Below are 27,355 nucleotides of genomic sequence, written 5' to 3' on the forward strand. Positions count from 1 at the left end.
AAAGTATACAGAATGAAGGACATACTGAAAGTTTACAATGAGGTAAAAAACCAATCATGTTATTTTAATATAATAATATTTTCAGGGAAAACAGAAACTTAGCAATCATTTGAAACCACTTCTCATATGTGTTATGTGAAAGTATTATTTTAGCTGGAAAGTATTGGCAGGCAAAAATCAGAAACCGAAATCTAAATCTAAATAGCCTTTAACTTAGGGGAAAATTTACACTTAGATCTGGAGGTTACACTTGCATCTTGAGTTCTACCAAATTTAAATTTAAATATTAATCCACTGAGTAAAATCTAAGATGAACAGAGGTGTTACCTGACACAACAACATTCAGTTTGGTGGTTTTAGATGCTCTCCCTTGCTCCACCTTACACAGGTATTCACCACTGTCCTCTAGAGTAGCTACTGCAGAGTATTTCAAAAGTCTCTCATCTCGTACACTGTTCAGTATTGTTCTGTTTTTCTGGAGTATGATTTCAATGCCACGCATTCGGGCTACCACAGTTGAGCATTCAAACTGTATTCTGTCTCCTTCTGTAATATTGCTTGACGGCTTGGCATTCAGAGTAGGCTTTATAAATGGTTCTGCAAGAGAATACATATAAACTCATGACCCAAGATTTTAATTATAGCAAGCAAAGAAATGTAGAAAGAAAAGCTAGGCAACTTACCCCTGACTGTAACAAGTGTTTTGTTGCTGTGTACTGAGCTTTCAAATTCAAGTTTTACATTTCTCTTACCAAAGCAATCAAATTGTAAAATATTATCTCCCTCTTCAACAGAAAATTCCACTACAGAAAAATTTCTGTATGGTTCAAATACATGTTTTTCTTTAGGTGTTGAATTCATCTTTATCTTCCGGAAAAAGAAATGCAAAGGAGGTACTTCTTCTGGCAGCTCACAACGTAATTTCACAACTTCACCCTCTAAAACTTCCTTTTTCTCAGCAGTCAGGATTGGCTTGGTCATTCCTTAGAACAGAAAACAAGAAAAGAAATAGAACATTACATAATCCTGAAATAAACACTATCTCTGATGATTATGGTACTGATATATGCTAATGAAGAGATGCAAATAATTTGCAAGAACTGAGCTTTTGAGAACAGTTCCTTTGATGTGTGGGTACATGCCAAGGCACCTTCAGAAGAACAAAGTGTCCCTCAAGAGGGTAATACAATCTTGATGCAATGTGTGAAGTATGAAACTCGCTGTTTTGAAGATAAGACCACTTCCTCCCCAGTACTTCCTATTGCCACTCAAAAAATGAGCAAGGGAAGAAACTAAATGCCATCTCAACTTCTGTACCTAGAGATGCAGGCCTCTGAAGAAAAATTACAGGCCCCGCACAATCCTGTAACTATTTAATGCTGAATGAATTCTTTCCAAGTTGCTTTTCCAAGGGGAAAAAATGTCACTTGCAGCCAAGAACACATGGCTAGAAAGCGTATAGATGGAGGTCGCCCCTGTTCTCATAAGAGATGAGGGAACAAGACTGATACAACATTGTCTACAAAAGTAGTCCACAGTTGATACTAGCTTTGGCAACGGCTATCACAAGGTGAGAATCTCTATACTCCATTTCCAGCTTTTCCAGTAATCCCACACCATCTTGTTTATGATCTATAGGCACAACCTTTCACAACTAATACTTTCTCCAGTCTAGGGAACAGAGGCTCAGGACAGAGGGGATGGTGGCACAGGAGACACAGATTGCATTCCTGACTATCACTGATCTGCCATCTAGCCTTGGGATAACGATTTCATTTCTGTGCCTAAACATGAGGATTTAGTACTAAACTCTTGTAAAGCACTGTGATGTCTATGGATAAAAAACACTTTGCAAGATATCTTATTTAGCAGTGACTATTATTACTTCTCCTGGAAGGTTGTTCTCTTTTTGTATCTTAGAAAACTGCCGTGTTTGAAGGAATACTCACCTGTTACCCAAACATGTAAGGAGTTACTAGATTTTGTCTTTCCGCCTGCTTCCACAGTACATTCATACTCTCCTGTATCTGAGGATCTGGCCATAGATATTTCATACTGTGCATCTCGTTTGTCTGATACAGTCATGAACACAAGCTTGCCATCCTTAAAAATTGTAAAATTATGCTTCAGCTGGAAATCAGTACTTTTGCTAATGTCAGCATGGCAGACAATTGACATAGGAGCTCCATTCTTTACTTTGACAGATGGCTGAACCTTGATTTCAACTGTGTTGAAAGTAAAAACTAGATGGAAAAAATAAAAAAAGAGTTATATTTATTTGCAACTAGTCCAACACAATACTGTTATCTCAAGCTGCTACATGTTAATCACAAAAATTAATTCACTGTACCCTAGTAGCAGGTGTTACAATTTTTGTGGTCAGATCTCATGGATGTTGACAGTGGTAGCAGCTTTACCTTCCACTGCACAGTTATACTAGAGGCAACTACTGATTGTCACAGCACACACTGTCCATCTGCTCAGTCTTTGCCTCGGGGGACCGAGAGAATGATTGATTTGGCCATACTTATGGCCAAATCTACTAAATTCCCTAGAAGACACAGAGGACACTAGAAGAGGTTTGCAACTACTTCTTGGTTTTCCTTATTTCTCATGGTTTGTTGTCTTCAACTCTAATTGGCAGGAGATCTGAGAGGTGAACAAAACTTTGTATTTATGCTTGTCTGAATAAACTGAAAAATGACAGTAAAACCCTGCTTAGAGTTGAATTAAACCCCAAGCCAATTCATCCCCAATTAGCAGAAATCCCTGGAGTTATCCCAGTATTTTTTATCTGAAAGTAAGGTTAGGGTTATGTCATTCAGCAAATTCCATTTAAACATGTAACTCACAAGCTTGGGATAATCTTAAATCTCTAGTTTAGGATAACTAGAGCATAACAGAAGATAAATTTGGGTTCAAGTTCTGCAAGCAACCATGTACATGCCTAACTTTACATTGTTGGCAGTCCAGCAATCATACTCTCAATAGTCCTTAGCAATCATATCCTGATTAATTCAAATACAGAATCATCTGCCGAAGCAACACTTTCAATTAATTTAGAATTTAGATATGTTAGTCCCTGAAAAAATATACTGAATACAATATTCCTATTAAAAAAAAAAAGTGCTTTAAGCAATAAAGTTTATAATAGCATTTTATATATATATATATATATAGTGCTTCTGTGTTTATAACCACAGCAATGATAAATCATTTGTAGCTTAAAATTTTATAATTATTAGAATCCTGGTATAATTAATATTTTTATTCACACAGCTAGATGAACAAGTAAAGAGAAAGATTTATGAGTTAATTCACTTTCCCTTCCTTTAGAACTTACAGCTTTTGGGTATGCCCATTTTGGCCAGGATTTGCATTAGAAATTTGCTACTAGAACAGGAAAACTTTCCTGCATCTAAAGAAGTCCCTTGCCATGTACACTTACCAGCTATTTATAAATTGTCCTTGCTAGAGAGAGTTTTGGGCATAAAACCAATGCAAAAATTGTAAATTTTTTCACGTGAATAGACTACATGACAACAAGAAGCACACATTTCTCCCTAGTGATGGAAAAAAGTAAGTATGCAGTGTGTACATGCTGGAAGTCAGCAAGATAACATAAAAAGTAAATGCATTCCTTTCAGAACGCAAGTTGTGTACTCTGTTCAGACATGATCTTTTCTTTTGCAAGAAAAAGAGCAAGAGAGAGAGCCCTTAACTTATATTCTATAATTTTATCATACCTCCTTGCTTGTGGGCATGAGAGGGTTTTTTAAAGACCAAAACAAAATGCTAGTAATTAAATTTCCTTCCTATCTCTTCTCTTGTATGCCTCAGTAAAGTGAATTACACTAGGAAAGATTTCACCAAAACATTTATTAAAGTATGAGCAGCACATCTCTCATTTAAACACTATACCAAGAAACACCACCAAGTAATACCTTTTTTTTTTTACATGGTCAAATTTTGTATTGAGCTAGAGTACAGCAAATCCAGATAAACTCTGTTATGGATGCACACCAATAACTGAGGAATTAGTTAAAGTACTTATTTTAAATTTGTATGTGAAAAATCCCTATTACTACCTACCTCTCTCCTGAGTGTAAAGTTCTGAACCTGGAAAAAAATAAAAAGAAATGTTATTTTCAAAGCTTACAGATTGAGAGACAGTGATGGGAAACAGTAAAAAGCCCCAACAAACCCCAAACAAACCAGAAACACATGTACCCACCCAGATATTTAGTTATCAAACTTACACTGCAAGAAAATCACCAGAAGAGCAAGATACATCTCGTTCCTGAAGAACAGACACTTAATTCCAAAATAAAACAATATTCATCATCAGAGGTGATGCCTCCAGCTACTAAAAACAGGTTATGGTTTTTTCTGTTGTTGTTTTATGGAAATGGATAAAATTTTGCCATTAAAATTCTAAGTTTTCCCAGATCTTCAACAGAAACTGGCTAGATCAAGTAATAGTTCCCATTACTGGAAACTGGAAATGGCAAACAATGAGAATCTATCTGCTGCTCACAGGCAGATTACTGTTCAGGAAGTGACTGGACTTTTCCTGAGGGCGCTACCAAATGCATTTGCTTTGTTTAATTTCTTAAGGTGTATTAAAAAAACAAGAAGTTCCAATGACATTTATCCTGCAGTTCCTGTCAATACGGGTATTTTTAAGTCAAAATTAACCATTTACAAACACAAATTACCTTCACTATTTGACCTCAGCAGATCCTTGAGCAAATATTTCCCTTCATCGTGACATGGAGAACTCTTTCAGAGAATACATGTACATAATTACTCATTTTTCCCCTTTACCTCCATTTCTAGGTCTCTCATCTTTGCTGTGGCAAAGAACAGCTTTACTGTAGGGTGCAAAATAAATCTGAATTATCTCAGAAACCATAGCTACTGTTGTGTTAGACTAGAATATTGACAGGCAGACCTCTCATATATCATAAACATGGAACTGCGCAAGATTTTATTTTATATAGTTAGGACAGTGCAAAACATACACAATCATAAAACTTAAACCCCACAAGAAAAGAACCGGTTGGAGTTCCATTTTTCAGCAGAAGTCTGAAGCAGCACTGGCACAGTCTGAAATAGAGAATACTCTGGAGCAAGAGTTAAATCTGCTAGTAGCTTGACACTGTTTGAATTCAGGCATCCCTGAGAGATCTTCTGACCTTTTCCGTGTTGTTTAATTTTTTGCAATGGTATAAGTAGCCTGACAATATGACAGCCAGCCTGAAATCAGGGGTGATTAATTCTGCTTCCAAAACACTGAAAGCAGAAATTGAGCAAATGTGATCAGAGGAGGAGGAAAAGTTGCAAAACATTCTACTACAGCTTTTTGCCCTCAATTTCCACTGGTGTAAATATCTGCCTGAGATACAGTAAGGAACTGATGTAAAATTCAGAACACCTGAATTACTCAACCTCCTTTAACAAAATGGAGGGTTTTTTTTCTGATTATGGACAAAAGCCTGAAGAAAGTAAAAAGCCTAAAGAAAGCCTAAACACAAGTAAATCAGTAGCCATCAGCTTTGATTTAGGTGGATTGTTCTGAAGAAGACTAGTTGTGAAGAAAAGTAAAATGTAATCATTATCCAAAATTTCATTACCATGACCAGTCTCTGGATATTCAAATGGGGAAGGGATGGGAGAGATGGGCAGAACAAGGAAAGCAAGAGGATTACAGAGATGCTGTCCTGTCCCTATCTCTCCTCTTCTACTTTTCTTACTTTGGTACTGTCATTTTTTTGTATGAATGTGCTTTTAATCTTAAATAATCTGACAATGCAGAAGTGGCAGATTGAAGCACCAATTTCATTTTTCCAGAAAAAATTTACTCTGTAACTTTTAGGAATTCAATGTTTAGTACCTTTCAGCTGTTTGAGATATTCCTTTCTCGGTTTATCAGTCCACTTTTAAGTCAGACTTAAGTCATTCCACTTGAGCCCTAACACTGACTCAGTCTATAGGCTTGATACAGTGAGTTGAAATCATGCCCTTCAAAAAGTGTTTCTCAGGTTGTGTGTCCCAGAACTCCCTAAGTAGTGATTTAGTTATTCTTGAAAATCGAGCACTCAACTCTTAATCCCTTAGTTTCTTTCCTTCGTAGACAGAGTCAATGCTTTCCTTTACTTCCAGCGACATTTTCCAGGCTTGTTAAAACACTACTTAAAACAATACTAAATACATTCGCAGAAGTCTATAAATGAGACATACAGTTCTCATAAGCTTCACTGTTTACATGAAACCCCTTTTTTTTTTCTCCTGGGGTCAATGAAAACTGTATTTTTTCCCCCAAAACAATAGTTTAAAGCTATAAGTGTACTTTAATGCTTGTATTACACACATAAGCATGGTATTTTGCAAAAGGAAACAGGAGGGAAACACTCATCTGTTTAACAATGTATCGGCAATACAAACAAGCATCTATCTAGCTGTTTTGCAGGGAGGGAGTGCAGAATGGCACAATAGTCATAGCAATTAATGACTAAGAAGTAAGCTGGTTAACTAGCAATAGTATTTGTTCTGCTTAATCCAGTCTGTTTGAAATACACCACCAACAAAAGACTGATGGTTTGGCTGGTTGCCAACAATGGTCTCCAGAGCCAGGTAAAGGAAAAGAGGAGGAGGAGACATGGCAGGTTGAGAACAAAGGTAGATCAACTTTTGCTATTGATAACAAAAAATAGGAAGGAAGGAGATTTCCCCCTTTCCCCATAAAAGAATTCAGCGGGACATACAAAGCTCAGCAAAACCACACCAGTCTTTCCCACGAGGGACAAAGGCTCTCCTCGTAGCCACAGTGAGGGAAGGAGAAAGTGAGCGTGGGCCAATATCCTTCAGTGAGCCAATATGGTTGAGCTCAGAACCAGGCTAGTTTCAGACTGAGGTGGAAAGGCCAGCTTTTAGGATGAACTGGGTCAGGAATAAGGTTTAATGGTGCCAAAACCTGAGGCTGTTGTGAGATGTCACTCCCAAGTGAAGGAACATTCCATAAGATCTCACAGGCCGATTAAACCGTCATATTCTTGATAAGCCCTCAGCATTGCCCTGGAGAGGAAAACCTAGCTGGTATTGACCAAAATCCAAGAAGTAAATTCAACTGCAGGAGTTTAAGCCAAAATATCATGAAACTTGGGAGAAAAGCATTTCAAACACAAAAGAATGGCTTGAGACCATCTTCCATTGTTAAACTGGAAATCAGACTGACTTAAAGAATTTAAACTCAAAAGTACCTGTGCCAGTAATACAGCTGCATATTTTCCTAATGGTCATCTTATTGTAATCTCTCAAGATACACTTTCCTGAAATACATAAGATCAGACAAAGTTATTCTAACATACATCATATAAAGAACTCTATTCAGTCCCTAATATACTTCTGGGAAAAGTAGGATTGACCTAAACAATGCAACACACCTTCTGAAGCAGACAGAATAGTCATTATAATCTGACGCAATGCCCTTTGAAACCTATGGGAATCATTACATTTAATCTACTGCTCAATGAATCAGACCCTTAAACATTAAAGCTGTGCTCATCTGGGAATTCATGATCCCTGTTTCTGCTGGCTGGGTCCCCCGCTACTTGCTTACATATGACATTTCCTAAAAACCATCAGGTCTGTCATCTGAACAGCACTTTGCCTAAAATCAGAGGCGAAGCCTATTTTCCTAACTAAGGGCAAAATGCTGAATAAGATTTTCAAATTTTTCCCTCTGCAAATACAATGTTTTCAGCCAGTCCCTTATGACAGGAAAGGAACCTAGGAGTTCACACCACACTTCAGCTGTTTGTTTTCATTTGCTCTCCAGCTGGCTGGCATGACAGTAAAGAGCACACCGCAGTGTCGATCTTTAGGACTAACATCTTACTTCCTCACAGAGCACATGTTGGTTCCGGAGAATCTTCTGGGGCCCCTAAACTTTGTCTCCTGGTCTCAAATGCCCATTACTGATGGGAGTTTCACTTTCTTCAGAAAAGACGAAGTCTCTACATGTGTTGCCTTCAAGTTCTATCTCACCGATTTACTGACAAAACATTTCTCTTAACACAACATTCTCAGGTCATCAAATCTTGTCCCTGATAATGGAGGCTCCACATAATTTCTTGTATAAGTTCAGTGATTTTAAAAACAGTTAATTGCTATAGAGGTGTATCTACAGATGTTTGGGATTTTCAAATTTTATTTAAAAAATTATAAAAATTCAGAGATCTGTGTCCACCTATACTGAAGTCAACACAAGCTTTCCAGTAACTAAATCAAGATTAGAAATCAGAGCTGCTTTTCTATTCCCCCAATCCCTGACACATATAATTGTTTAAGCCCTTTGGTTCCTTACAACTGTGAACTATTTTGCTTAGTTATCACTTCCTGTTTCAGTATACTCATAGATAATAAAATTATAACAAATATTGCTATTTGCGCAAGTCTAGACAAATCCCTGGTGAACTTGGAATGAACCGAGTTTTTTCTACGTATATTTTCAGAGCATATTGTCTTCTCTTGAATGTGGGACATTTGCACCACTTGTCTTTATTTTAAAAGTGTCTCCTTGTACCTCCCTAGAGAAGAATAAAAACAATTTTATCCCTAGATTTGAATACTTACAAAGAACATTAAAGAAATGAACTTTTTTTTTTCCCAGAAGTCTGAAAGTTCTACAATTTACAGAAACTCTAGATTGCTGAAAGTTTGTGCTTCTCAGAATAAATTGCATTTCACAATGGCACCATCTACTGGGAGATGACCACTACAGCGAAGCACACTGTGGTTCCCTCACTTCTCTCTTTCGCAATTAAACCTATGATTACTGACATTCAACAGCTCCTCCAAATGACAATATAAATTAGATCTGGAAAAGTAACTGAAGGAACCAGGAAGCTGATAATGAGAGAATATCACTGAGGCTTTCACACTGAATTTTTTAATTTTATTAATTTTATTACTATTTGGTGTTACGCTTCCTTACTGATATGGTGTCACACTGAAAAGAAAACTAGGAATCTGAAGTCTTGACTTGTATTTCATGTAGCACGCACTTCCATGTATCTTACAAATTCATTCAGACAAAAGGAGAGAAATTCCTTCTTTCAGAGGTGTGAAGTCTATTTGTTGGTTTGAATGATGATCGTGGTCTCTGATACCACCTCTCAAACTTCCTCTGTTCCAGTAGTGTGCGCAAGGGACTGATTCTACACCTTGAAGACATTTTTATTTTTTTTTTACTGGGTTAAGAAGTTCCTCAGTTTAGAAACAGACATCACAGTCTGTGTTGCTATCACACAGTGTGCTTATCTGGCAACATACCAGAATTTGCACTTGTTTTGCTTAAATCCAGCATTTCTGGATGCAGCAGAAAAACAGCCTCGAGCTCCGCAGCAATATTCATCACAGAGTACTGACAGTGCCAGAGAAAAGATCAGAACCTTCTGGCTGGAGAGGGAATTAATTCTGGAAATATTTTTCCTGCTCTGTACATTCCCATTGTTTTTGTATTGCTCGATGATTCTCCAAGCATTATTCCACATCAGTTTCATAAGTAAAATTCAGTAGGTAGTCACTCAACAAACTGATCCAAGTTGACAGAAAATCTTTCAGCAGACTTTACAAAAACCAAGAGGAAGAATTTATCTGCTTCCTGATCTGCAGCAGGTGTCCACACACAGCCATTGCTGCTACTCATATAACTTCTGGTTAGGATGCACAAAGGGGCAGATACTCCTCAGAGTACAGAAACAGAAGTTTGAAAAGGGTTAAAATACAGACATAGTCCTGACAGGTGTATTTTTTTTTAACACTTTTTTCATTCAGTATGTTAAGTATTCAAATTAAAAAAAAAAAAGTTAATTTTTATCAGAGGTTAGGAAGCAGAAAAAAGGTAAAATTACATCTATGAGTTTGTAAAGAAGGCTGATTAAGAGAGTACTCTATATTTTTCAACCTATAGTATTCTTATAGCAATTCCTGAACACGTTTGTCTGGAACACTTCTCAGACAGTGATGTCAGAATTTATCCCAGAAGAAATGCATTAGTAACCCCAGTTTTTGGTGTCGCATCAAAATTTTTTCTTTCTTTTTCCTTTTTTTGGGAGGAGGGGAAGAGGAGTCAGAGGGGAGACATACCATTTTAAAATATTTCATCTTTGGGCGATTTGGGAGCTGCTAGGTTAATCAAGTTGGGTACCCAAAAGTTCCTTTCACCTGCTGACATGTTCCTTGCAATTTGCAGTTCATTGAAAACCACTCACTACATTAAAATTCTGATTCAGAACGTGATGATCACTGCAAGAAATTTAGAGATATCTTAAATATGCATATAGAAGAGATCCTTTCCTCTTCTACTCTTGCTCGTCCTCTAGAAAAACAACCTTCTCACAGTCAAATACCAAGTAGTTAAAATAAACAGCAGACTTGCCACCACAGTCATTTTGAGTAGGAGTGTAAAAATACGGTATTCCATGATGATCTAGCTGTATCAGTAAAACCTTTTTGCAGACAAAACAGAAGCACTTAATTTAATTCATCACCAGACATAACTGTCAGTATATGGTGATTTCTAGCAAACCTTCTGCAGACATCTACTGTAGCAGACACTCTTCCAGAATGGAGGATGTCTCAGGATGAGAAACTGGGAATAACTTTTATAATTCTACTGAAACATGCAACTTTCCCTGGAAGCCTACGATAGGACAGATACAGTGTGAAGCATTCTGTAGTAAGGCTGTGAAGGCTATCTCACACTATTTTCATTCTCAAGTCAAAGAATTGACCTCATGAATGAAAGCTCAGTTTGGCTTTTATTCTCTTCCACCTGCTTGCTTGAGGCAGAATACTGTCACAGCACCAAGTGATACACATCTCCCTTTCAGACTTTTTCACTTACTTGTTTTGGCTGGATGATTTCTGTTCATTACTCTCTGTTAAATTTATTCAGTTCTTCTTACATGTACAACCATATTAATTCCAGGCAGGAAATTTGTAAATCTAATAAAAAGGGAAATGCAAGCTTGCACAATATCTTACTGATGCTATAAAACTCTACGTATACATGCTGAGCAAATCAACATCATATTAGTCCAAAGTCAACAGCCAACTCTGCCAGAAAAACAATCAACATGGAAGTAAACTTCATTTACGACTATCCAGGACACTTTTCAAGAGACTAACAAGCTAGTTAAACTAGTCAAAGTTAAAGTCAGTATTCAAAACCTCACAGAAAGATAATGCCAGGGGCTAATTTTGCCTTTTTTCCCTGTTTCGCATTGACAATATGGCCAACTGGATGCCATATGGACAATATGGATGCTGTTCTCCTTGCTGAAGGCCAAAATAAGACAGTAACATTTTGTCTCAGAGTAATACTACAAGATTTAATGAAGCTAATTCTCTTGATTTTGGGACCCTTCCAGCACATGTTGTAGAAGAATACTGCCTTAAAGCCTTTTACAAAGCTGCCATGAAGATGCTATCCACCTTCAGATGTGTTGAATACTCATCATAATTATATCCACATAAACCAGCAGACATAAAAAGCGTTATTCCAAGAGTAGTGCTTGAGAATAATAATGCATCATTGGCATGCACAACTCCCATGAGTACACACAGTCTCTTGGATTATGCTTTAACAAAATTCTAATATATCCAGCCCTTCCTTGCCCTATAGGACTGAGTAGTCAAGTAAATTTTTCTGGAAATTTCTTTATATCAACCTAACTTAATCATTTACGTTATGAACTTCATCTGAAGTCTCATTTTCTAACCAGCACGTTATTAATCCCCTAGTGGTGATTTGAAAATTGCAGTCTGGCTTTTATATGAACTTCATCAGTAAGCCTCAACTACCAAACCCTATCATAATGGTTCAAAAATCTTTTTACATAGGAAGTGTCTCTAGCAATGCTCTGCAAAGCAATTATAAAAGTTTAAAAGTAAATTGGTATTTGAGCAGATGAAACAGCTAGAGCCAAGTATTGGACAGTTAAATGAAATGCAGTTCTTCCCCATAATCCTACATGTATAGTTGAGATGGATGGGATCTGTTAAAGAAAACATGTTCCCTCCTATTTCAGACCCTAAACTCAAATTTCAAGGAAAACAAAACAAAACAAATAAAAACCAAAACAAACATTGAGGACATAGATGCACTGAACTACAGGACCTCCACCCAAGGGAAGAGAGAGAGCAGGGTTGCTTGGCAGAGCCCAAACAAGCCAAGAAAGGCACAAACAGTTCTGGAAGAGCTCTCCTCACTTCCCCAATAGAAACCAGCACTTGTCTTCCCTAGATACCCAGGCCTCACATCCTGAGGGAACCAAGCAAGGTCTCTGCATGCATTTAAAGCTGCTGTACGCGAGAGATCCTAGTGACAACTAAACTTTTCTTTTTTAAAAGGTATGGACAAATTCACATCTCACAATAACTCTTCACCATTACCCACACACAAAATCAATCAGCTTCTTAGAAAAAGAAAAGCATTCGGTTCCAGGTAAGCAACGTCAGCCAGCCCCTCAGTGGCTTTACAGAGCAGGAGTGAGAGGCTGCTGGCGGCTTAACGGCTCTATGTACTTCCCACAGACCGCCGTCAGCTGTGTGTGAGGCAGCCGGCTGCCCACAGCCCCTCCCGCCTTCACACGTCGGGCCAGGCCGCCCTGCCCGCGCCTCAGGTGAAGGGAGGGCCGCCCAGGCCCCCTCACCGCCCGCAGCCACAAGCGGAGCGCCGCGAAGACACCGAAACCGCCGGCGGGACCGACGGAGGCGGCGGGCGGCTGCGCGCGGGCTTCGCGCCACAGCCCTGAAGAGCCGTCCGGCGGCTGCCCCGGGCCGGCTGCTCCCTCCTCCTGACAGGAGGGTGAGACACCGGGCTCCTTCGCAGCTCTCGGGACATCTCTCCTCCTCCATCACCTGGCTGCGAGCATCTTAAGGACCTTTTTGTGGTTTTCTGACAAAGAACGGGCTCCCACAGCAGGAAAATGCACAAATGCTCCCAGTTCTGACAGCTGCATTTTTACGTGTGCTTCCTGCCAGCTGCAAAAAAATACTCCGGTCTTGTGGTTAGTTGTCAGCGTTTTCACATAAGAAACATTTGTGAGGGGAGGGTGGAGATTGTCTTAAAAGAAATCAAACAACAAAAAAAACCCAAACCACACACACAAGGAGGAAGGAAGTTGCACACAAAATTCTGCGAGGAAACTGCAATGCTGCAACAGACCAGGCTTTGGGAATAATTTTGAATTACACAGAAGAGGACAGACTTTGTAGGGCCTTGTCTTGTTACCTTCAGAAACTGGAGACAAGTAAGAAATAAGACAAGGGTCACAAAAACACTTTTAAGGCATTCTCTGCGTAAGCAGTTAACTTCTTCACGTACAACAGGGCCTAGAGTTCTTCAGAAGGCATTGCCCATGTATAGCTAAAGATTACATTTACTCTACCCAGAGGATGACAAATAAAGAACATCTACTTGCTGTAACTGTAATTATGTAGCCTTGTATTACTGGTTAGATGATCAAATTAGTCACCAAATTTGTTTCTGCAGTGGTGTTGAACTCAAGTTTGTGTTGAGATTTGTACCTTCTAGTACAGCTTAATATTTGAAGTTTGACCAAAATATTTCCCTAACAAGCTGGCTAGCTATAAATATTTATTAGCGTCTTAAAACTTCTATAGATTTTTTTTTTTGGACAATTTTTTTTTAAATTACATTGCTGCTAAAAAAAACCAGTACCACCTACTCCCTTAGTCTCAGCCATATGATCACTTGCATTATCTCTAGCAAATGTGTGACTGATATGAATCAGTAATCTCATTCCCTTGGAAGAACAGTGCTAGAAAAATTATATACAGTCTTGTATACTGTGTGGCAGCACGGTTCTACCACACAGCTCTCACATCGAAAAGCTGACATGTCAGCTACATCTTAGAACAACTGTATGTAACATTTAGTTGTATCCCAAACTGATGTTCCTCACTCCACAGCTTTTTCTTCTGCCCACTGCTCTGTCTGCCATAGGCTAAATGTAAGCGGAATACGAAAAAAGTCTTTACACAAACATCAGTAATCAGCACTGTGCCATATTTAGGACTTCCTCAACCCCTAGAGCCACTCCTCCAAGATCTTATTAGTGTAACTCCACCAGATGTCTTGCTCAGTATCAAGAAGATGTTTTTTCTCACAATTCTGCTGTTTTCCTACCGTAAGCCAAGGACATACTTCTTACATATTACAAATCTTTCTAAACAAGAACCATTGTTTCTTGTCTGAAAGCTTTTTTTTCTTCTCTTAGTTCAAACGTCTCAGCAGATTCAGGAAACTACTGCAAGTGGCAAAGGTAGGTTCTCTTTTTTGTTTTGGGATATGTGCTGAAATCGACTGTTAAAAAAAAATGGGGGAGGGATTTAAAAATGTCCAAAACTTTCATGTAAAATTAAATATTTTGCCCCTGTCTGTGCAGTGAGGCAGTTTACAAGAGGGACCTGGACAAGCTCGAGAAGTGGGCCTGTGTGAACCTCATGAGGTTTAACAAGGCCAAGTGCAAGGTCCTGCACCTGGGTCGGGGCAACCCCTGGTATCAATACGGGCTGGAGGATGAAGGGATTGAGAGCAGCCCTGCCGAGAAGGACTTGGGGGTACTGGTAGATGAAAAGCTGGACATGAGCCAGCAATGTGCGCTCGCAGCCCAGAAGGCCAATGGTATCCTGGGCCGCATCCAAAGCAGCGTGGCCAGCAGGTCGAGGGAGGGGATTCTGCCCCTCTACTCTGCTCTGGTGAGACCCCACCTGGAGTACTGCGTCCAGCTCTGGAGCCCTCAGCATAAGAAAGACACGGACCTGTTGGAGCGGGTCCAGAAGAGGGCCACGAAAATGATCAGGGGGATGGAACACCTCTGCTCTGAAGAAAGGCTGAGAGTTGGGGTTGTTCAGCCTAGAGAGGAGAAGGCTCCAGGGAGACCTTATTGCAGCCTGTCAGTACTTAAAGGGGGCTGATAAGAAAGATGGCGGCAAACTTTTTAGCAGGGCCTGTTGCGACAGGACAAGGGGGAATGGCTTTAAACTAAAGGGGGGTAGATTTAGACTAGATATAAGGAAGACACTTTTTATGCTGAAGGTGGTGAAACACTGGAACAGGTTGCCCAGAGAGGTGGTGGATGCCCCATCCCTGGAAACATTCAAGGTCAGGTTGGACGGGGCTCTGAGCAGCCTGATCTAGTTGAAGATGTCCCTGCCCAGGGCAGGGGGGTTGGACTAGATGATCTTTAGAGGTCCCTTCCAACCCAAACTATTCTGTGATTCTATAAGTTTCTATACAAAGTTAACTGTCTCTTTGCTGACTTTGCTGACTTGTATGTACAGTCAAAATTGCTTTAAGTTGTTAAAACATTTTTCCCCTCTAGAAGTGCCATAATTTGTCTTAGTCATGACTAGTTTATTACTATTTTCTATGAAAAGACATTACAAGTTTTTATTACAAATTTATTTGTATGATCTCATAAAAGCAAACTAATTTGATAGACCGTCAAGGCTCCTGCTGCTACTATTCAAAAGTTCGATCTACTTACACAAGGTTAATTCTGCCTGTTTACATACGGCCACAAATAAAATACTGCTTTTACTTTCAGGTTCCCACACTACCTCTCAAATAGTGCATGAGGTTACTTTCTCCTACAATTAACACACCATAATATTTATATTTATCTTTTATACTTCTATTATTTTCATTGCTACTGTAGTTCAAAAGTATTTTTGTTGGTTCATCTGGATACATCTGCTGGCTTTGTGTGTATATGCTCTCTTTTGTATGAAGACATGTATTTTTCATCACGTGTTTGAAGCTGCATACTGATTTTGAAAAATACAAAGTTGTGTTGCCCGCTACCGAAGGTGGAAAAAAATATAACCCCCTATTTCAACAGAAATAAGTATAGCCTGGTCCTCAACATATTTTGTGAAAAATCTGGGACTTTCTTGGAGGGTAGGTGCAGTGAACTCACTCAGAAGTTTCTTCTTTCTAGAGATGCTGTCCAATCCCATGCTCATACCTGTTCAGGGGACTTTGAATGTAGTGATGAACCAGAATGTGACCCTCTCCTGCCACTCAGACTCTGGAGCTCCACCTGTCAGATACACATTGTTTAAATGCAATCGGAAGGTATCTACTTTAAATATGCCAGACTTGACCCCCGGTTTATTTAACTTGACTATTAACTCTGCCAGTGACGTGGGTGAATACAAATGCAAAGCCGAGAATAACATCTCCAGTGGCGGAAAATACAGCAACAGTCTCAACTTCACCCTTATAGGTATGTCTTCCTGTATTTTATTTTATTTTAGGGGCACGTAGCCATGCCTGATGCAATGTATCTGCAGCAGGAGGAGTCAGGGTTTTGTTTGCGGCAGGTACTGTTTTGGACTGCAGCGTGTGCCTGCCTTGCTTGCAGAGCTGAACTGTACTGCAAATGGCTATTATTTCCTTAGGAGTCGGCAGTGCTATTCTGATCTGGATCACCAAGCCCTCCATCCTTGAGCCCATGTCACTTGCCAATGTTGCCGCTTAGCTCTGAGTCTTGCTTTGGAGCTTGTCCTGTACTCAGTGATGCAGTCTTTTCAGTTTTCTTTTTACAGAGCCAATTTCCAAACCGGTGCTGAGCTCACCCATCTCTCAAGCAAAGAAAGGCCAGAATGTGACCCTGTTTTGTCTCTCAGAGAACGGCTCTCTTCCTATCTCATACATATTCTTCAAAGGAAGAAAAAGCATCTCTCCCCCAGTGAAGATGCAAAAGAGGGAAGCGGCTGTGATTTTTCTATTTATCAATTCCCCTAGTGACTTTGGAACCTATAAATGCAGAGCTGAGAATAGCTTTTGCAATAATACAAAATACAGCAACAGTTTCAACTTTACATTAGAAGGTATGCATGCGTGAAACGTTTTACCACTGCCGATAAACAGGGACACTACACAAAATTCAGAATGTTGTAACAATGCAAGTTTTTTAGCCAGAAATTTTGTTCCTGCAATACAATGTTCAAAATGCAAAGTCTTGATTTTAATTTACAGAAATTATGAAACAACATTTCATTGCATAAACACCTTTTTTTTCTTTTTGGCAGAAGAAAGAAGCCATTCTGAGCCCTTGATAATTTCTCTTGGACTGATCCTGCTACTACTCGTAATAGGATTTGCTCTGGCAATTCCATTTTTCATCATTCCTTCATATAAAGCAAGTGAGTTATTTGAATGTCTGTTTCATTTTCCAGAGGTGCTCATTTATGTTGTCAATACATTTTAGGTGTAAACACCATGTTACAAGTAGAGTTACCCTCTTGGTATTTTAGGATGTTGTCAAGTCTCCTCTTAACCAACATAGCCAACTTAACAAGACATTGACAAGGCAAAATCTCTGAGCTATGTTTTAGATGGCAGGTCTGGGATGGGGGAAGCAAAGCAACATCTAATTTAATACACATAAATGTTGGAAGGAATTGGACCTCGTTGTTCTTAGTAAAGAAAGGAAATTCTATTAGAAATGCCCTTGGTTAAGGGGTAATTTTTATCATGAAAATAACATAATCCGCGCTCTCCAAGTATTCAAAAAATACGGAGCTGTTTATTTCCCTCTAAGAAAAATTGATATATGTATATAGGCATGTGTTTGTTTTTCTTTTGCAATTTGCAGAAAAATTCAAGTCTACTAGGTCCTCAACTGGCCTTGCTTCAACAATGAATGCAGAGGAGTCTGAGAACTATGTCATATACACAGAGATTGGTAAGTGCCTGCTACTCCCCATGCAGTCATGAAACTTACTTGTGGGAGTTTGGTTGAAGAATGCTATTATACTATTTGTGGCTAGTATGGGCAAATTTCTACAGGTACTGCAAAAGCAGTGGAAGGGGACACCTACTACCACTCAGTAAGTGAGCTAATGCTACTACTGACCATGCCTGGCAGAGGAATTATTTGAAGTCCCTCAGGATCCATATTTGGTGCTACCTGTCAGCCATGCAGCCAAAACTGCAACTGGTTAAGTGAACTGAAGTTCTATACAAAAATCTACTGTAAACAGAAGTAAAATGAAGAATTGCATTTGGCAACTCATGGTGAGGACTGAAATAGCCATTACAGAGGAAAAGAAAATTAAAAGACAGTAAGTAGATCGGAGGTGCAATGCCCATTTACTAAGAGACAAAAGTGGGCTATATGCAAGTTGTAGCAAAATAAAACTTAAGTAGCACCTGCATTCTGTTCAAAATTGTTCAGTACACAACAGTTCTTTATTCCATGTTTCTTAACTTTGACAAGACTCTGTCAGTTCAAACTGAAATTATGAAGTAATGCTGGACAACAAAGCAACTGACCTACGTTAAGACACTGTACTACTTCAATCGCAGAAAATACACAATAATGAAGACATTACATGAAAGCCACGATGCTATTATCTTGTAGTTTTCTGCATTTGCCTTATATGTAAATGTCAATATTTTCAAGGGAAAAAGCAACCCCCAAAACAAACCAACAGCAAAGGTATTATGTTTCCTGCTTCTAAATATCAAGAAGGGAATCATTCTCTCCGAACAAATCTGCCTTCCTCTTCATATAGTAAAATTCTAGCTGCTCTGCTGTGTTAGCTCAGTGCTCTGTGCAGCTGCTCATGCCAGCTATCAATCAGCATTCTACCCACATAGCCTGCAAGGACAGTGACAGTAGCTCTGATAAGGCCCATGAACGCTACAGAAAGCATGGTAGATTTATATTCAATATGGAATCTCACTGCTTTGTTTCAAGATTATTTAAAAAAAAAAAAAATCTGATCAGTCTCTTGTAATTGAGTTAACTGGTTTTCATCATCTTTAATCCAGAGCCTGTTAAACCGGAAGAAGAATACATCAACTTTTCTGTTATTAAAGAAGATGAAAAAGGTGAAAACCTCAAGCTATAATATTGGAACATCTGATGTGCACAAATACGTTTCGGGGGGATTTTGCTGGGGGGAGGCAGGGTTTAGATAGTAGCAGTTACATACTGAAATTGCTTACTTACTATAGAGAAATTAAAATAACTTTAAGACTCTTTTGAGGGGGGGGAAAAGTGAACAACTCCCTCCCAGTAAAAAGCCTATCACCATCCTATGACGCAAAAATTCAACAGCCTCATTATGAAACCATGCAGGAGATGTTATTAGTGACGAAGTTGCTGATGGAATATTAATTCTTCTGATGTGTATCTGTACCAAAAAAAAATGAATTATGTTATTCTGGCTTTTAGCAGAGAAGAGGGCGTGTGCTACAGTCTATTCAAAGGTCCTCATCAGAGACTGAGTACAAGGTAAGATCTCTTTTGTGATTAACTTAATCATGTCTTTTTAAACAATCTTTCAGTCCTCAGATGTGATAAGTACCACCAAGTCTGCACAGAAAGAGATGATGTTTAGATACTAGTTTCCTGGCCTAATTATTTCGTAGACAGACAATATAACTCATTCTCTACTAGCAAGCAAAATCCCCAAGTCATAATCTCTAGGGACTACAATTTAAAAGAAAAAGCAGAACGGACAAAAATTGGAATTAACAAAGACCCAAACAGCAATCCCATTAGACAAACAGTAGCTTATTGCCCAAACAGCACCATAAAAAACAAAACGAAACAAAACAATGCAATCGCTGTCAGGTAAGATCCTGCTGGACACAGTATGTAGTCTGGCATTATATGCATCTGATGAATAAATGGAAAGGAATAAATGATGTAAAGCTTTCACCCAGACCCAAGTTCCTGTACATTTAACAATTCTCCTGAAATAGAAACTGGATTGTATGCAAACATAAGATAATCAAAAGGCTTTAGTCAAGTATTAAAAAAAAAAAAATCCCAGCTGCGTTGTCCTCTTAGGCACACACTAGAAGATCCATGCTTGGCCTCTGTACCTGCTGTTACCTAGCAGCAAGGATGGCAATTTCTCAGTTCAACATTACTTCAGCTCTCAGGGTAGGGATAGGATGCCAAAATTAATTTTTGGGACAGTTAACTCCAAAACAAATTCTGCATCCCACTATAGGCTGTTTCTTAGAGGTTTCTGGGTTGTTTTAATGTCATTCCATAGCCAGCTTACGTAGAATTCCATGAGTTCAGTAAGTCACACAGCCACACTATGCTAACCTTGCATTACATCTAGCATAATTACACTATGCGGCAATTAGTATTATTGTTACAAACAACCCATTTATAGTTAAATAAGCACTATGTTAATAGAAGAAATTTTTAAGGCGAGTTCTCGTGTTTCATGACATTGATGACTATCAGTGGCCACATGCCTTGTTGCATACACCTTACAGCACTTTCATACAGTGACTTAACAAGCTGTACACACATAGTAAACCTACAGACGATCAGAATCACTCCATTTTGTATCTATGCAAACTCTGGTATCTGATTTTGACTACAATACTTAGGTATAAGATAAATGCGATCACATGTTAGTCTTTTTCCATCATTTTCTATGTAGACTTTTTTTTGTCCACAAAAATGCTTGTCAAAAACTGTTTACAATTTATTTCTTCTATTTCCTCTGTTACTCTTGATAATGTATTTCTGATTTTTATGTTTATCAAGTGCAAGATGAAGTAGCTTAAATGTTGAAGAACTGAGGCCATGTGATTAAAATACATTCCTACAGATAGTACAAAGATACTTACTGATGTTATTAAAACATTTAAGATTTTAAAGTCTTTTATATAAAATACCATTTTCCAGCAGAGACCATAATTGTGTCAGCAATACACAGATGAAATGAATTTTTAGGTTAGGATGGAGTATTTTCAATAAGATAGTAAAACTGAAGACATGAGAGAGAATATGATTAGCCCTGCTAACGAGGGACAAGTTTGTCTCTTCCCTCTTTTCAAGGTGACCTGGAAGACCTAGATGGTCTAGATTTGACAGAAAACAGATGCACCACCAAGTTTTAGCAGAACTATTTGCAGAGAAACCACTGAGTCCGTGACACCATAGAAGTCAGTTCAGGCACAGATGTTTAAGAAATTCCTTTTATTCAACGAATTTAAGTTTACACATTTTTGGCTGATGTTACGTACTTAGTTAAAAAGTCCTTCAGCCTAGAAATGTGCATCATTTCCTTCATGGTGGTGTCTCTGCTTCTCAGCTGGACCACTCCATTCTCTAGAGTGGCATCAGTTATCAAGACGGTGAAGAGAACACTCATCTCATCGTACCTGCAAAGAAAAGAGCACACCTGTTACTGCTTTTGGTGTATGAAAAATTCAGATAAGTTATGTACAAATGACCATAAGCTGTAAATATTTATTTTTGCTATACTGCACGAAGTCCAGTGTGAAGACACCTGTCTTCTTATTGCCATTCCTTGCCTTCCCGATTACATTTCTTTAAATTATTTACTTTAGTACGTGAAAAGAATGTTATTTGGTGATCTATTACAAGACTATTTTTATAGAAGCAGAATATATCTTTCTTCTGTTATTTAATAGCCAGACTTATTTTGAAGACTACTGCACAGAACAAATAGTCATATTTATTTTCTCTCGGGAAAAAATATTCATCAATGTGCTCAAGATCCATTGACGTGAGCAGCGATATGCTCAAAATTCACTCCTGATCAACAAATCATATATGAAGCCCTCAACTGGAATAGTAGTTTTTATCTGCAGAAATAATTCCATCACATACACTAATGGTAATGGTTCCAGACTTGGAAGAACTTTAAGTTCAAGACTAGACACAGTGTGCTATTTAAAATAGTACTTAAGAATGAAACACAGAACCAGTGGAGATGCAAAAATGGGGGGTGAGGGTGGGCAACAGTTCTGTGAGCTTGTGACTCATCCTAAGAAATTTATTTTCAATAGGAGTCTCTAAAAGGCATTTCACAGTTCCAGAGAAACAACAACACATGAAAGGCTTATACTTCACTTAATTTTAAAACTGAACTATCCGACATTGCTCTTTGTAATAAAACTAACTGAATCCAAGTTTATAGTTCAGGATACATGCCTTCAGTCATGTGGTTACTGCACTCGATGACTTCTTACTGAAAACAGGCATATTTTCGCTAGTCCACAGAAAGTCATCTTTCACCTTCATAGTTTAATTTACAAAAGACTGTTTCTCCTTACTTTGTATAAAGCTGTTCCAGAGATACCTGCATGGTTTCAAGATAACCCGGCCATACAGAAATTCTATTTTCTGACAGTTCATTGAACAATCCTTGACAAACCTGTGTTTATTTAAAAACAAAAATTAAAAGACAGACTTTGAGGGTTTGAAATCCTATACAAGGAAACCATTAAAACTCTAGTACGCGTGGTATTAGCATTCCTAGCTGGTGTTAATTTTCTGGCTGAAATAATCTCAAAGTAGAAAGCAGCCTGGCAATGAAATCTCCATTTCTATTTAAAAACATGCCAGTGTAAGTTTCCTCCCTTCTGTGGGGACTGGCTTAATGACTGACTTAAATAAAAATTTTTTAAAAATCCTTCTGAAGATGTGACCCATGCGTTAAGATAATTCTGAAAGATTAAGAAACTGAGAGGGATTGTGTTATTTTCCTTAATTTTGCATGGAACAAATATAAACTCTATTAATAGTACTAAAAGCTGTGTATTAACACGAGGAAGGCATCTACTACCCACTGTCTGCCTGCAGTGTACTCCTTTGGCTGTGACTCACAAACTGCATAGTGTAGTAAAAATCTGTACGACACTGTAAAATCTGTACAACCATGAATCTCCGAGAATCGAAGCAGCAGCACGATTTCCTCAATGTAAACAGCGTCTGAATTGTAACAGAAGGTTACATGGGAAGTCAATGCTCAAAATTAAAATACTTTCTTACAACATACCTGTCTCAGCTCTGTTGTTGGACCTTTTCCTACATCCAAGGCCACTTTAAGAGGTGCTAAACAAGGATGAAGCTTAAGTACCTGATAATTTTACAAAAAGCAATGGATTACTACATGTATTTAGTGTGAAATTCTAAACAGACATAGGAAATATTAAATTTTTTTCACTGAAATTAATGTTCTAAACATGCAGAAGTTTTCTCATAGCACAAAATCCTGAATTAGAAGCAAGCTGTATTTTACATAGCTAGCAGACATGCCAGCTAGGTTAGTGTGGCAGAAATTACTCCGTTTCGGCTGAGCCCCAGAAAAGAGTCAAAGTTTTGTTGGCAGAGCTCCATCATCTTCAGTGGAGCCAGAGTGATCGGAGACAGCCCAGCAGTTACCCTCCACTCTACTGCCTGTTACCAAACAGCTGTTTGATTAACGAGTGCTGTCTGAAAGCTGGCACTCTAACTCCAGAAAACCAGGGTGAAAGTGAGAATAATGATGGTCCTTGGGGAAATACCCCACTACCACCTGCAACCCACTTCTTCTACCCTTCTCAGCAACCTTCAAATGCTGCTGGAAGAGACAAACTCCTCTTTCCCCTGCACAGCAGATACGTTCCAATTCCTCTTAACTCCTTCATCACTTGCATGGCAAGAGCCTGCCTTCTCATCAGAGGGAAAGAAGGTAAAACAGGAAAGGTGACCTCAGAAGGAGAGAAAAATTGCTTATGTGGGTGAAAAGGACTGCAGAGGCAGTCCCACGGGGCCGCCTACTGCTACCAGTGAAAAGCATTCTGTCTGCACCTGCTGGGGAAGGGAACAGAGGACGGAGGTGAGGAAAAGGGAGATGTTTCCATCCTTGAATTTACCACATTGTCTGTGGGTTTTGTACTTAAGACCTGCCCCTGCCTTCCATCATCCATTCTTCCTTACACTTTCTACAAAAAGTTACCTTTCTCTGTGAATTTTTCTTTTTTGTTAATGGATTCTCAGCTAGCTGTAGAGAATCAAAGAGATACGCTAATGCTCCTCGGTCCAGATTTCCACTCACAGATAGAACATGAGGAATAACATTCTTCCTTCCATCTCGGCCCTGAAGAGAAAAAAAAAGCCACAAAGGGATACCTCAAATACTGTCTCAAAGGGCCTTTTGTTTACTTCAAATGTATAATGAGGCATTGAGCTCAAGCACCCTTACTACATTTAAAATACAATCAGACATATATTTTAAAAAGTTACCAGCGATCTTAAAAGTGTAACCTTAACTAGGTAAGATTGTAACACTGGGGAAAGCAGATCAGAGCAGGATGGGATTTATTTATTGTCCTGCCTCTCTGATCATAAATTTAAATCTACAGCCAATACACTTGAAACTCTGCATTTTCTTTTGGAGGTTTGTAGATTACTTCCAAGTGACCACAAGGATATGTCCCCACATTCTGAGAAATCACTGCGTAACCCACAGTTTTGTAGGTTACATTACAGTCTTCTGCCTTCTGTATAGAAATAAGCTGCAAAACCAGGAGAGACAGACAGGACTGTCACAAGAAGCTAAAGGTTGCAATTTACTGGTAAAATACTAAGTTACTCTTATTTTATCTGTTCAGCCCGACATTTCAAACGTTGCCATTCGCTAGAAGTTTGTCCCTCACCAGTATATTCAGCGGAAAGGTTTCCCTCTGGTCCATTCCCCCTTCTGAGTGTGGTAGCTTCTACAAAGCCATTTGCAGTGTTTCTAATCCATTAACCCATATATACTCCTACATATATAGAACTGGACAAGTACAGAAAGAAAAAACATTTACAGGTTCTTTTTGATGCGAACTTAACACTGCAAAACACAGACATCTACTCACAGATAAAGGCTATGCAGCTGACAACAGCTCTCTTGTCAATATAGATAATTTCTAATTTCAAAGAATTAACTCCTTGCAAAAAGAAAAACCAACCAAACAACAGTATTTTATCTGCTTTTGGAAATGAAGGACTGACTGCAGAGTATCAATTGTACTGCTTTTACAACAAAATAAAGAGACAGTCACGTGCTAAGCAACTGGGCCAGCAAAGAAACCGTTTCTCTCAGACGTTATCATCTTTATCAAAAAAGGTTTTTAATGTAGTAAAGCTTACAAATAATTTTGAACTATCTCCTGGATACATCTGTAACAGTTCGGTATCACCAAGGTTCTTCAGTGTTTCTATTGTTTCTGTCCCCCAAGGAAAGCTGTAATGTAAGTTAAATCCTCTTCTTCCTTCTTCATCCTGAAAGTCACTGCTGCTGAAGTTAGATGGGCCTACTGCAAACTGAAAATTAAAGATGTAAGAGGTGATCACTACTGTGCGTGCTGTATTAGCTACAAAAAACAAGTATGTAATGCAAGCTGAAGTCTATGATTTCCAGCAAAAGATTTTTATGAATTACAGCCCAAGTCTCTTTACTGTTTTACAGCATTTTGATCTCAAATCAACTACAAACACCAAACATTTGCCTTCCTGCAAGTCATGTTGTAAACTACTTCACTACTTGTCACAAACTTAAATAGTTTTTTGGTTTCTCACAAGAAATACATGTATTTCAGTGACAAGAATAGGCAAGCGATATAACGCCATAAAACCGATCAGGGTGTCGATTCCCCCCCCTCTCTGAGATATAAAGGAGCAGGCCGAGATTTCCCACGGGTTCGCTGCTGTTACCTTTCTCCACCATTGGAGTCTCTGGCGTAACCAGTAATCGAGCCACTGTCCTGCAGTTCTGGGAGAGCTAAACCATGCAAGCAAAGACGTGGTCCTTTCGCCTATTCTTTAAACAATAGCAAGGTCAGCAAGTTAACGCCTTCAAAAATAACAGGGAAAAAGCAAGACACGGTGTTCAAAAGTAATCCAAAAGCGAAACAAGTGCAAACAGTTGCTTTAAGTATGAAAAGGGATTAACCCCTCTATTACTGTACCTTCTAAAGCTTCTGTTGAGCTGTTCACTTTCTGGAAGAGAATGAAAGCACACTCCAATTTGAGCAAGGCCACAAGGCAGTCTTTTGTTCACCAATTCTATGCAGCTAACATATTGCGCCAAAGCACCTGTCAAAAAGACAAATCGCTAATTTTAGTAGCCACAGGAAGAGTTTTAAATTTTTAATTCTACCGAGAGTGAACGTAGGACACGTGAAACACATGCTGTTTACATGCTTAGTTAGTCCCACTAACGTTGTTTTGCAGAGACTGCCCAGCAGTCTGTAGCCTGGTTCCTCCCAGTACTTTGGCAACTGCGATTGTAACGTGCCTTTCCCCTAACTACAAGGGAAAGCATCCAACGTGCACTCCGGCATTCGTGCTGCTCAGGTCCTTGAAAAGGACGCAAGCTCACAGCATGCAGGTGAAACTTTCCCAGCGCTCGAACACAACTGGAAAATTCCCTTAAGCGCAGCTGCTTCGCTCCCAGCAAGAAAAACGCGAGCAGGCGTCCAGGCTGTCCAGCGCTCTCCAGAGACCCGCCTCACCCCCGCGGCGACGGACGCGGGACCTACCGGGAAGCAGGCTCTCACGAAGCATCCCCGCGGCCCCCAGCACTTCTTCCAGAGACGGACCGCCCGGCTCCCGGCTACAGCCCCTGCCCTGGAGGGCTTCGCGCAGCGTCTCCGAGTGCACCAGCCGGAGGCCCTGCCCGGCCCGCGGAGCGCCGGCGGCGGGCGGGCCGTGGAGCGGGGCGTCCACCGCGAACACCTGCTCCCGGAACGCCAGCGCCGAGTCCCACCACTGGGCCGCCAGGTTGCCCCGCAGCGCCACGCCCAGCGGCCCGAAGCCCGGGTGGCAGCCGCTGAGGTAGGCGCGCCAGGGCAGCGCCGGCCGCGGCTCTGCGCCGCCCCGCAGGAAGTGCCGCCGCCAGCACACCTCGAGCAGCTCCTCCCCGCTCGCCGCCTCACCGCCGCCGGCCGCCGCGTAGGGCCGCGCCGGGGACCCGGCCTCCACCCCCTCCGCGACCCGCGCGGCGGGCGGCCGCCGCCTCAGCACGGGCCGCCCCAAGGGAGCGCGGCCGCACCACCGGCCCCCTTGGCGGCAGCCCAGCGCCATCTTCCTCGCCTCCCTCCTCCCTCATGGTGGGGGGGGGACACGGACGGACGGACGGAGCGAGCGGGCACTGCGCATGCGCCACGTCCCGGGCGCGCAGGAAGCGGAGCTGGCGCGCGGCCCGTCAGGAGCGAGGGGAGACACGGCGCCCGCGCATGCGCGCTGGCACGCCGCGGCCGGGCCGCCCAGGCGAGGCGCTTCACTCCCCGCCCCCGTTTCCTCTCCGGAGGCGGCCGCGGGCCCGGCTCCCGCCGGTAGTTCGCGCCCGTCAGCCCACCCACGGCCGCGGCAGCCGGGAGGGACCCCGGCCTTCCCGCGGCTGAGGCTGCATGCGTCAGGAGGTAGCGTCTGGCCTTCCCCTCTCGGGCACGGCAGCCCGGAGCTCCCTGGCAGGAGCGCGAGTCTGTGGGCTA

General features: G+C 40.4%; 3 protein-coding genes across 6 annotated transcripts in view; 1 reads left to right on the forward strand and 2 right to left on the reverse strand.

Moving 5' to 3' along the window:
- PECAM1 (platelet and endothelial cell adhesion molecule 1) overlaps positions 1–4,568 on the reverse strand; it is a 32,076-nt gene extending 27,508 nt beyond the window's left edge. For 2 of the 4 annotated variants that reach the window (XM_076354081.1, XM_076354079.1), the window contains exons 1-5: positions 4,260–4,568; positions 4,093–4,119; positions 1,950–2,243; positions 684–983; positions 328–597 (exon numbers count right to left, since the gene is read on the reverse strand). In XM_076354081.1, the coding sequence (XP_076210196.1) occupies positions 328–597; positions 684–983; positions 1,950–2,243; positions 4,093–4,119; positions 4,260–4,293 (925 nt within the window). In that variant the 5' untranslated portion in view covers positions 4,294–4,568. The remainder of the gene's footprint in view (positions 1–327; positions 598–683; positions 984–1,949; positions 2,244–4,092; positions 4,120–4,259) is intronic. The other 2 variants (XM_076354082.1, XM_076354080.1) reach the window with 1 other exon arrangement.
- Positions 4,569–14,167: 9,599 nt separating this feature from the next.
- MILR1 (mast cell immunoglobulin like receptor 1) lies at positions 14,168–19,346 on the forward strand. Its single transcript, XM_076353648.1, has 8 exons — positions 14,168–14,222; positions 14,313–14,357; positions 16,038–16,325; positions 16,648–16,932; positions 17,134–17,247; positions 17,700–17,789; positions 18,881–18,940; positions 19,287–19,346. The coding sequence occupies exons 1-8, from the start codon at positions 14,189–14,191 to the stop codon at positions 19,337–19,339; spliced, it is 969 nt and encodes a 322-aa protein (XP_076209763.1). The 5' UTR covers positions 14,168–14,188; the 3' UTR covers positions 19,340–19,346.
- Positions 19,347–21,047: 1,701 nt separating this feature from the next.
- On the reverse strand, positions 21,048–26,956 carry POLG2 (DNA polymerase gamma 2, accessory subunit). The gene is made up of 8 exons (XM_076353647.1): positions 26,402–26,956; positions 25,829–25,955; positions 25,575–25,680; positions 25,011–25,184; positions 23,833–23,973; positions 22,891–22,971; positions 22,166–22,266; positions 21,048–21,247 (listed from the first exon to the last, which is right to left on the reverse strand). Exons 1-8 carry the CDS (start codon positions 26,943–26,945, stop codon positions 21,082–21,084), a joined length of 1,440 nt encoding a protein of 479 aa, XP_076209762.1. The 5' UTR covers positions 26,946–26,956; the 3' UTR covers positions 21,048–21,081.
- Between the last annotated feature and the right edge of the window lie 399 nt (positions 26,957–27,355).

Source organism: Aptenodytes patagonicus, chromosome 16, assembly GCF_965638725.1.
Source record: "Aptenodytes patagonicus chromosome 16, bAptPat1.pri.cur, whole genome shotgun sequence".
NCBI classification, from domain to species: domain Eukaryota; kingdom Metazoa; phylum Chordata; class Aves; order Sphenisciformes; family Spheniscidae; genus Aptenodytes; species Aptenodytes patagonicus.

Bases quoted from the DNA above. Each gene is read 5' to 3' on its own strand.
- MILR1 (XM_076353648.1), top strand. From the start codon at position 14,189: ATGTTTTTTCTCACAATTCTGCTGTTTTCCTACC. The intron at 14,223-14,312 runs GTAAGCCAAGGA...TTCTTCTCTTAG, and splicing joins AATTCTGCTGTTTTCCTACC to TTCAAACGTCTCAGCAGATT. The intron at 18,941-19,286 runs GTGAAAACCTCA...TCTGGCTTTTAG, and splicing joins TATTAAAGAAGATGAAAAAG to CAGAGAAGAGGGCGTGTGCT.
- POLG2 (XM_076353647.1), bottom strand. From the start codon at position 26,945: ATGGCGCTGGGCTGCCGCCAAGGGGGCCGGTGGTGCGGCCGCGCTCCC. The intron at 25,956-26,401 runs GTAGGTCCCGCG...TCTTTTTGACAG, and splicing joins TCGTGAGAGCCTGCTTCCCG to GTGCTTTGGCGCAATATGTT. The intron at 22,972-23,832 runs GTAACTTTTTGT...TAAAATTATCAG, and splicing joins AGAAAAATTCACAGAGAAAG to GTACTTAAGCTTCATCCTTG.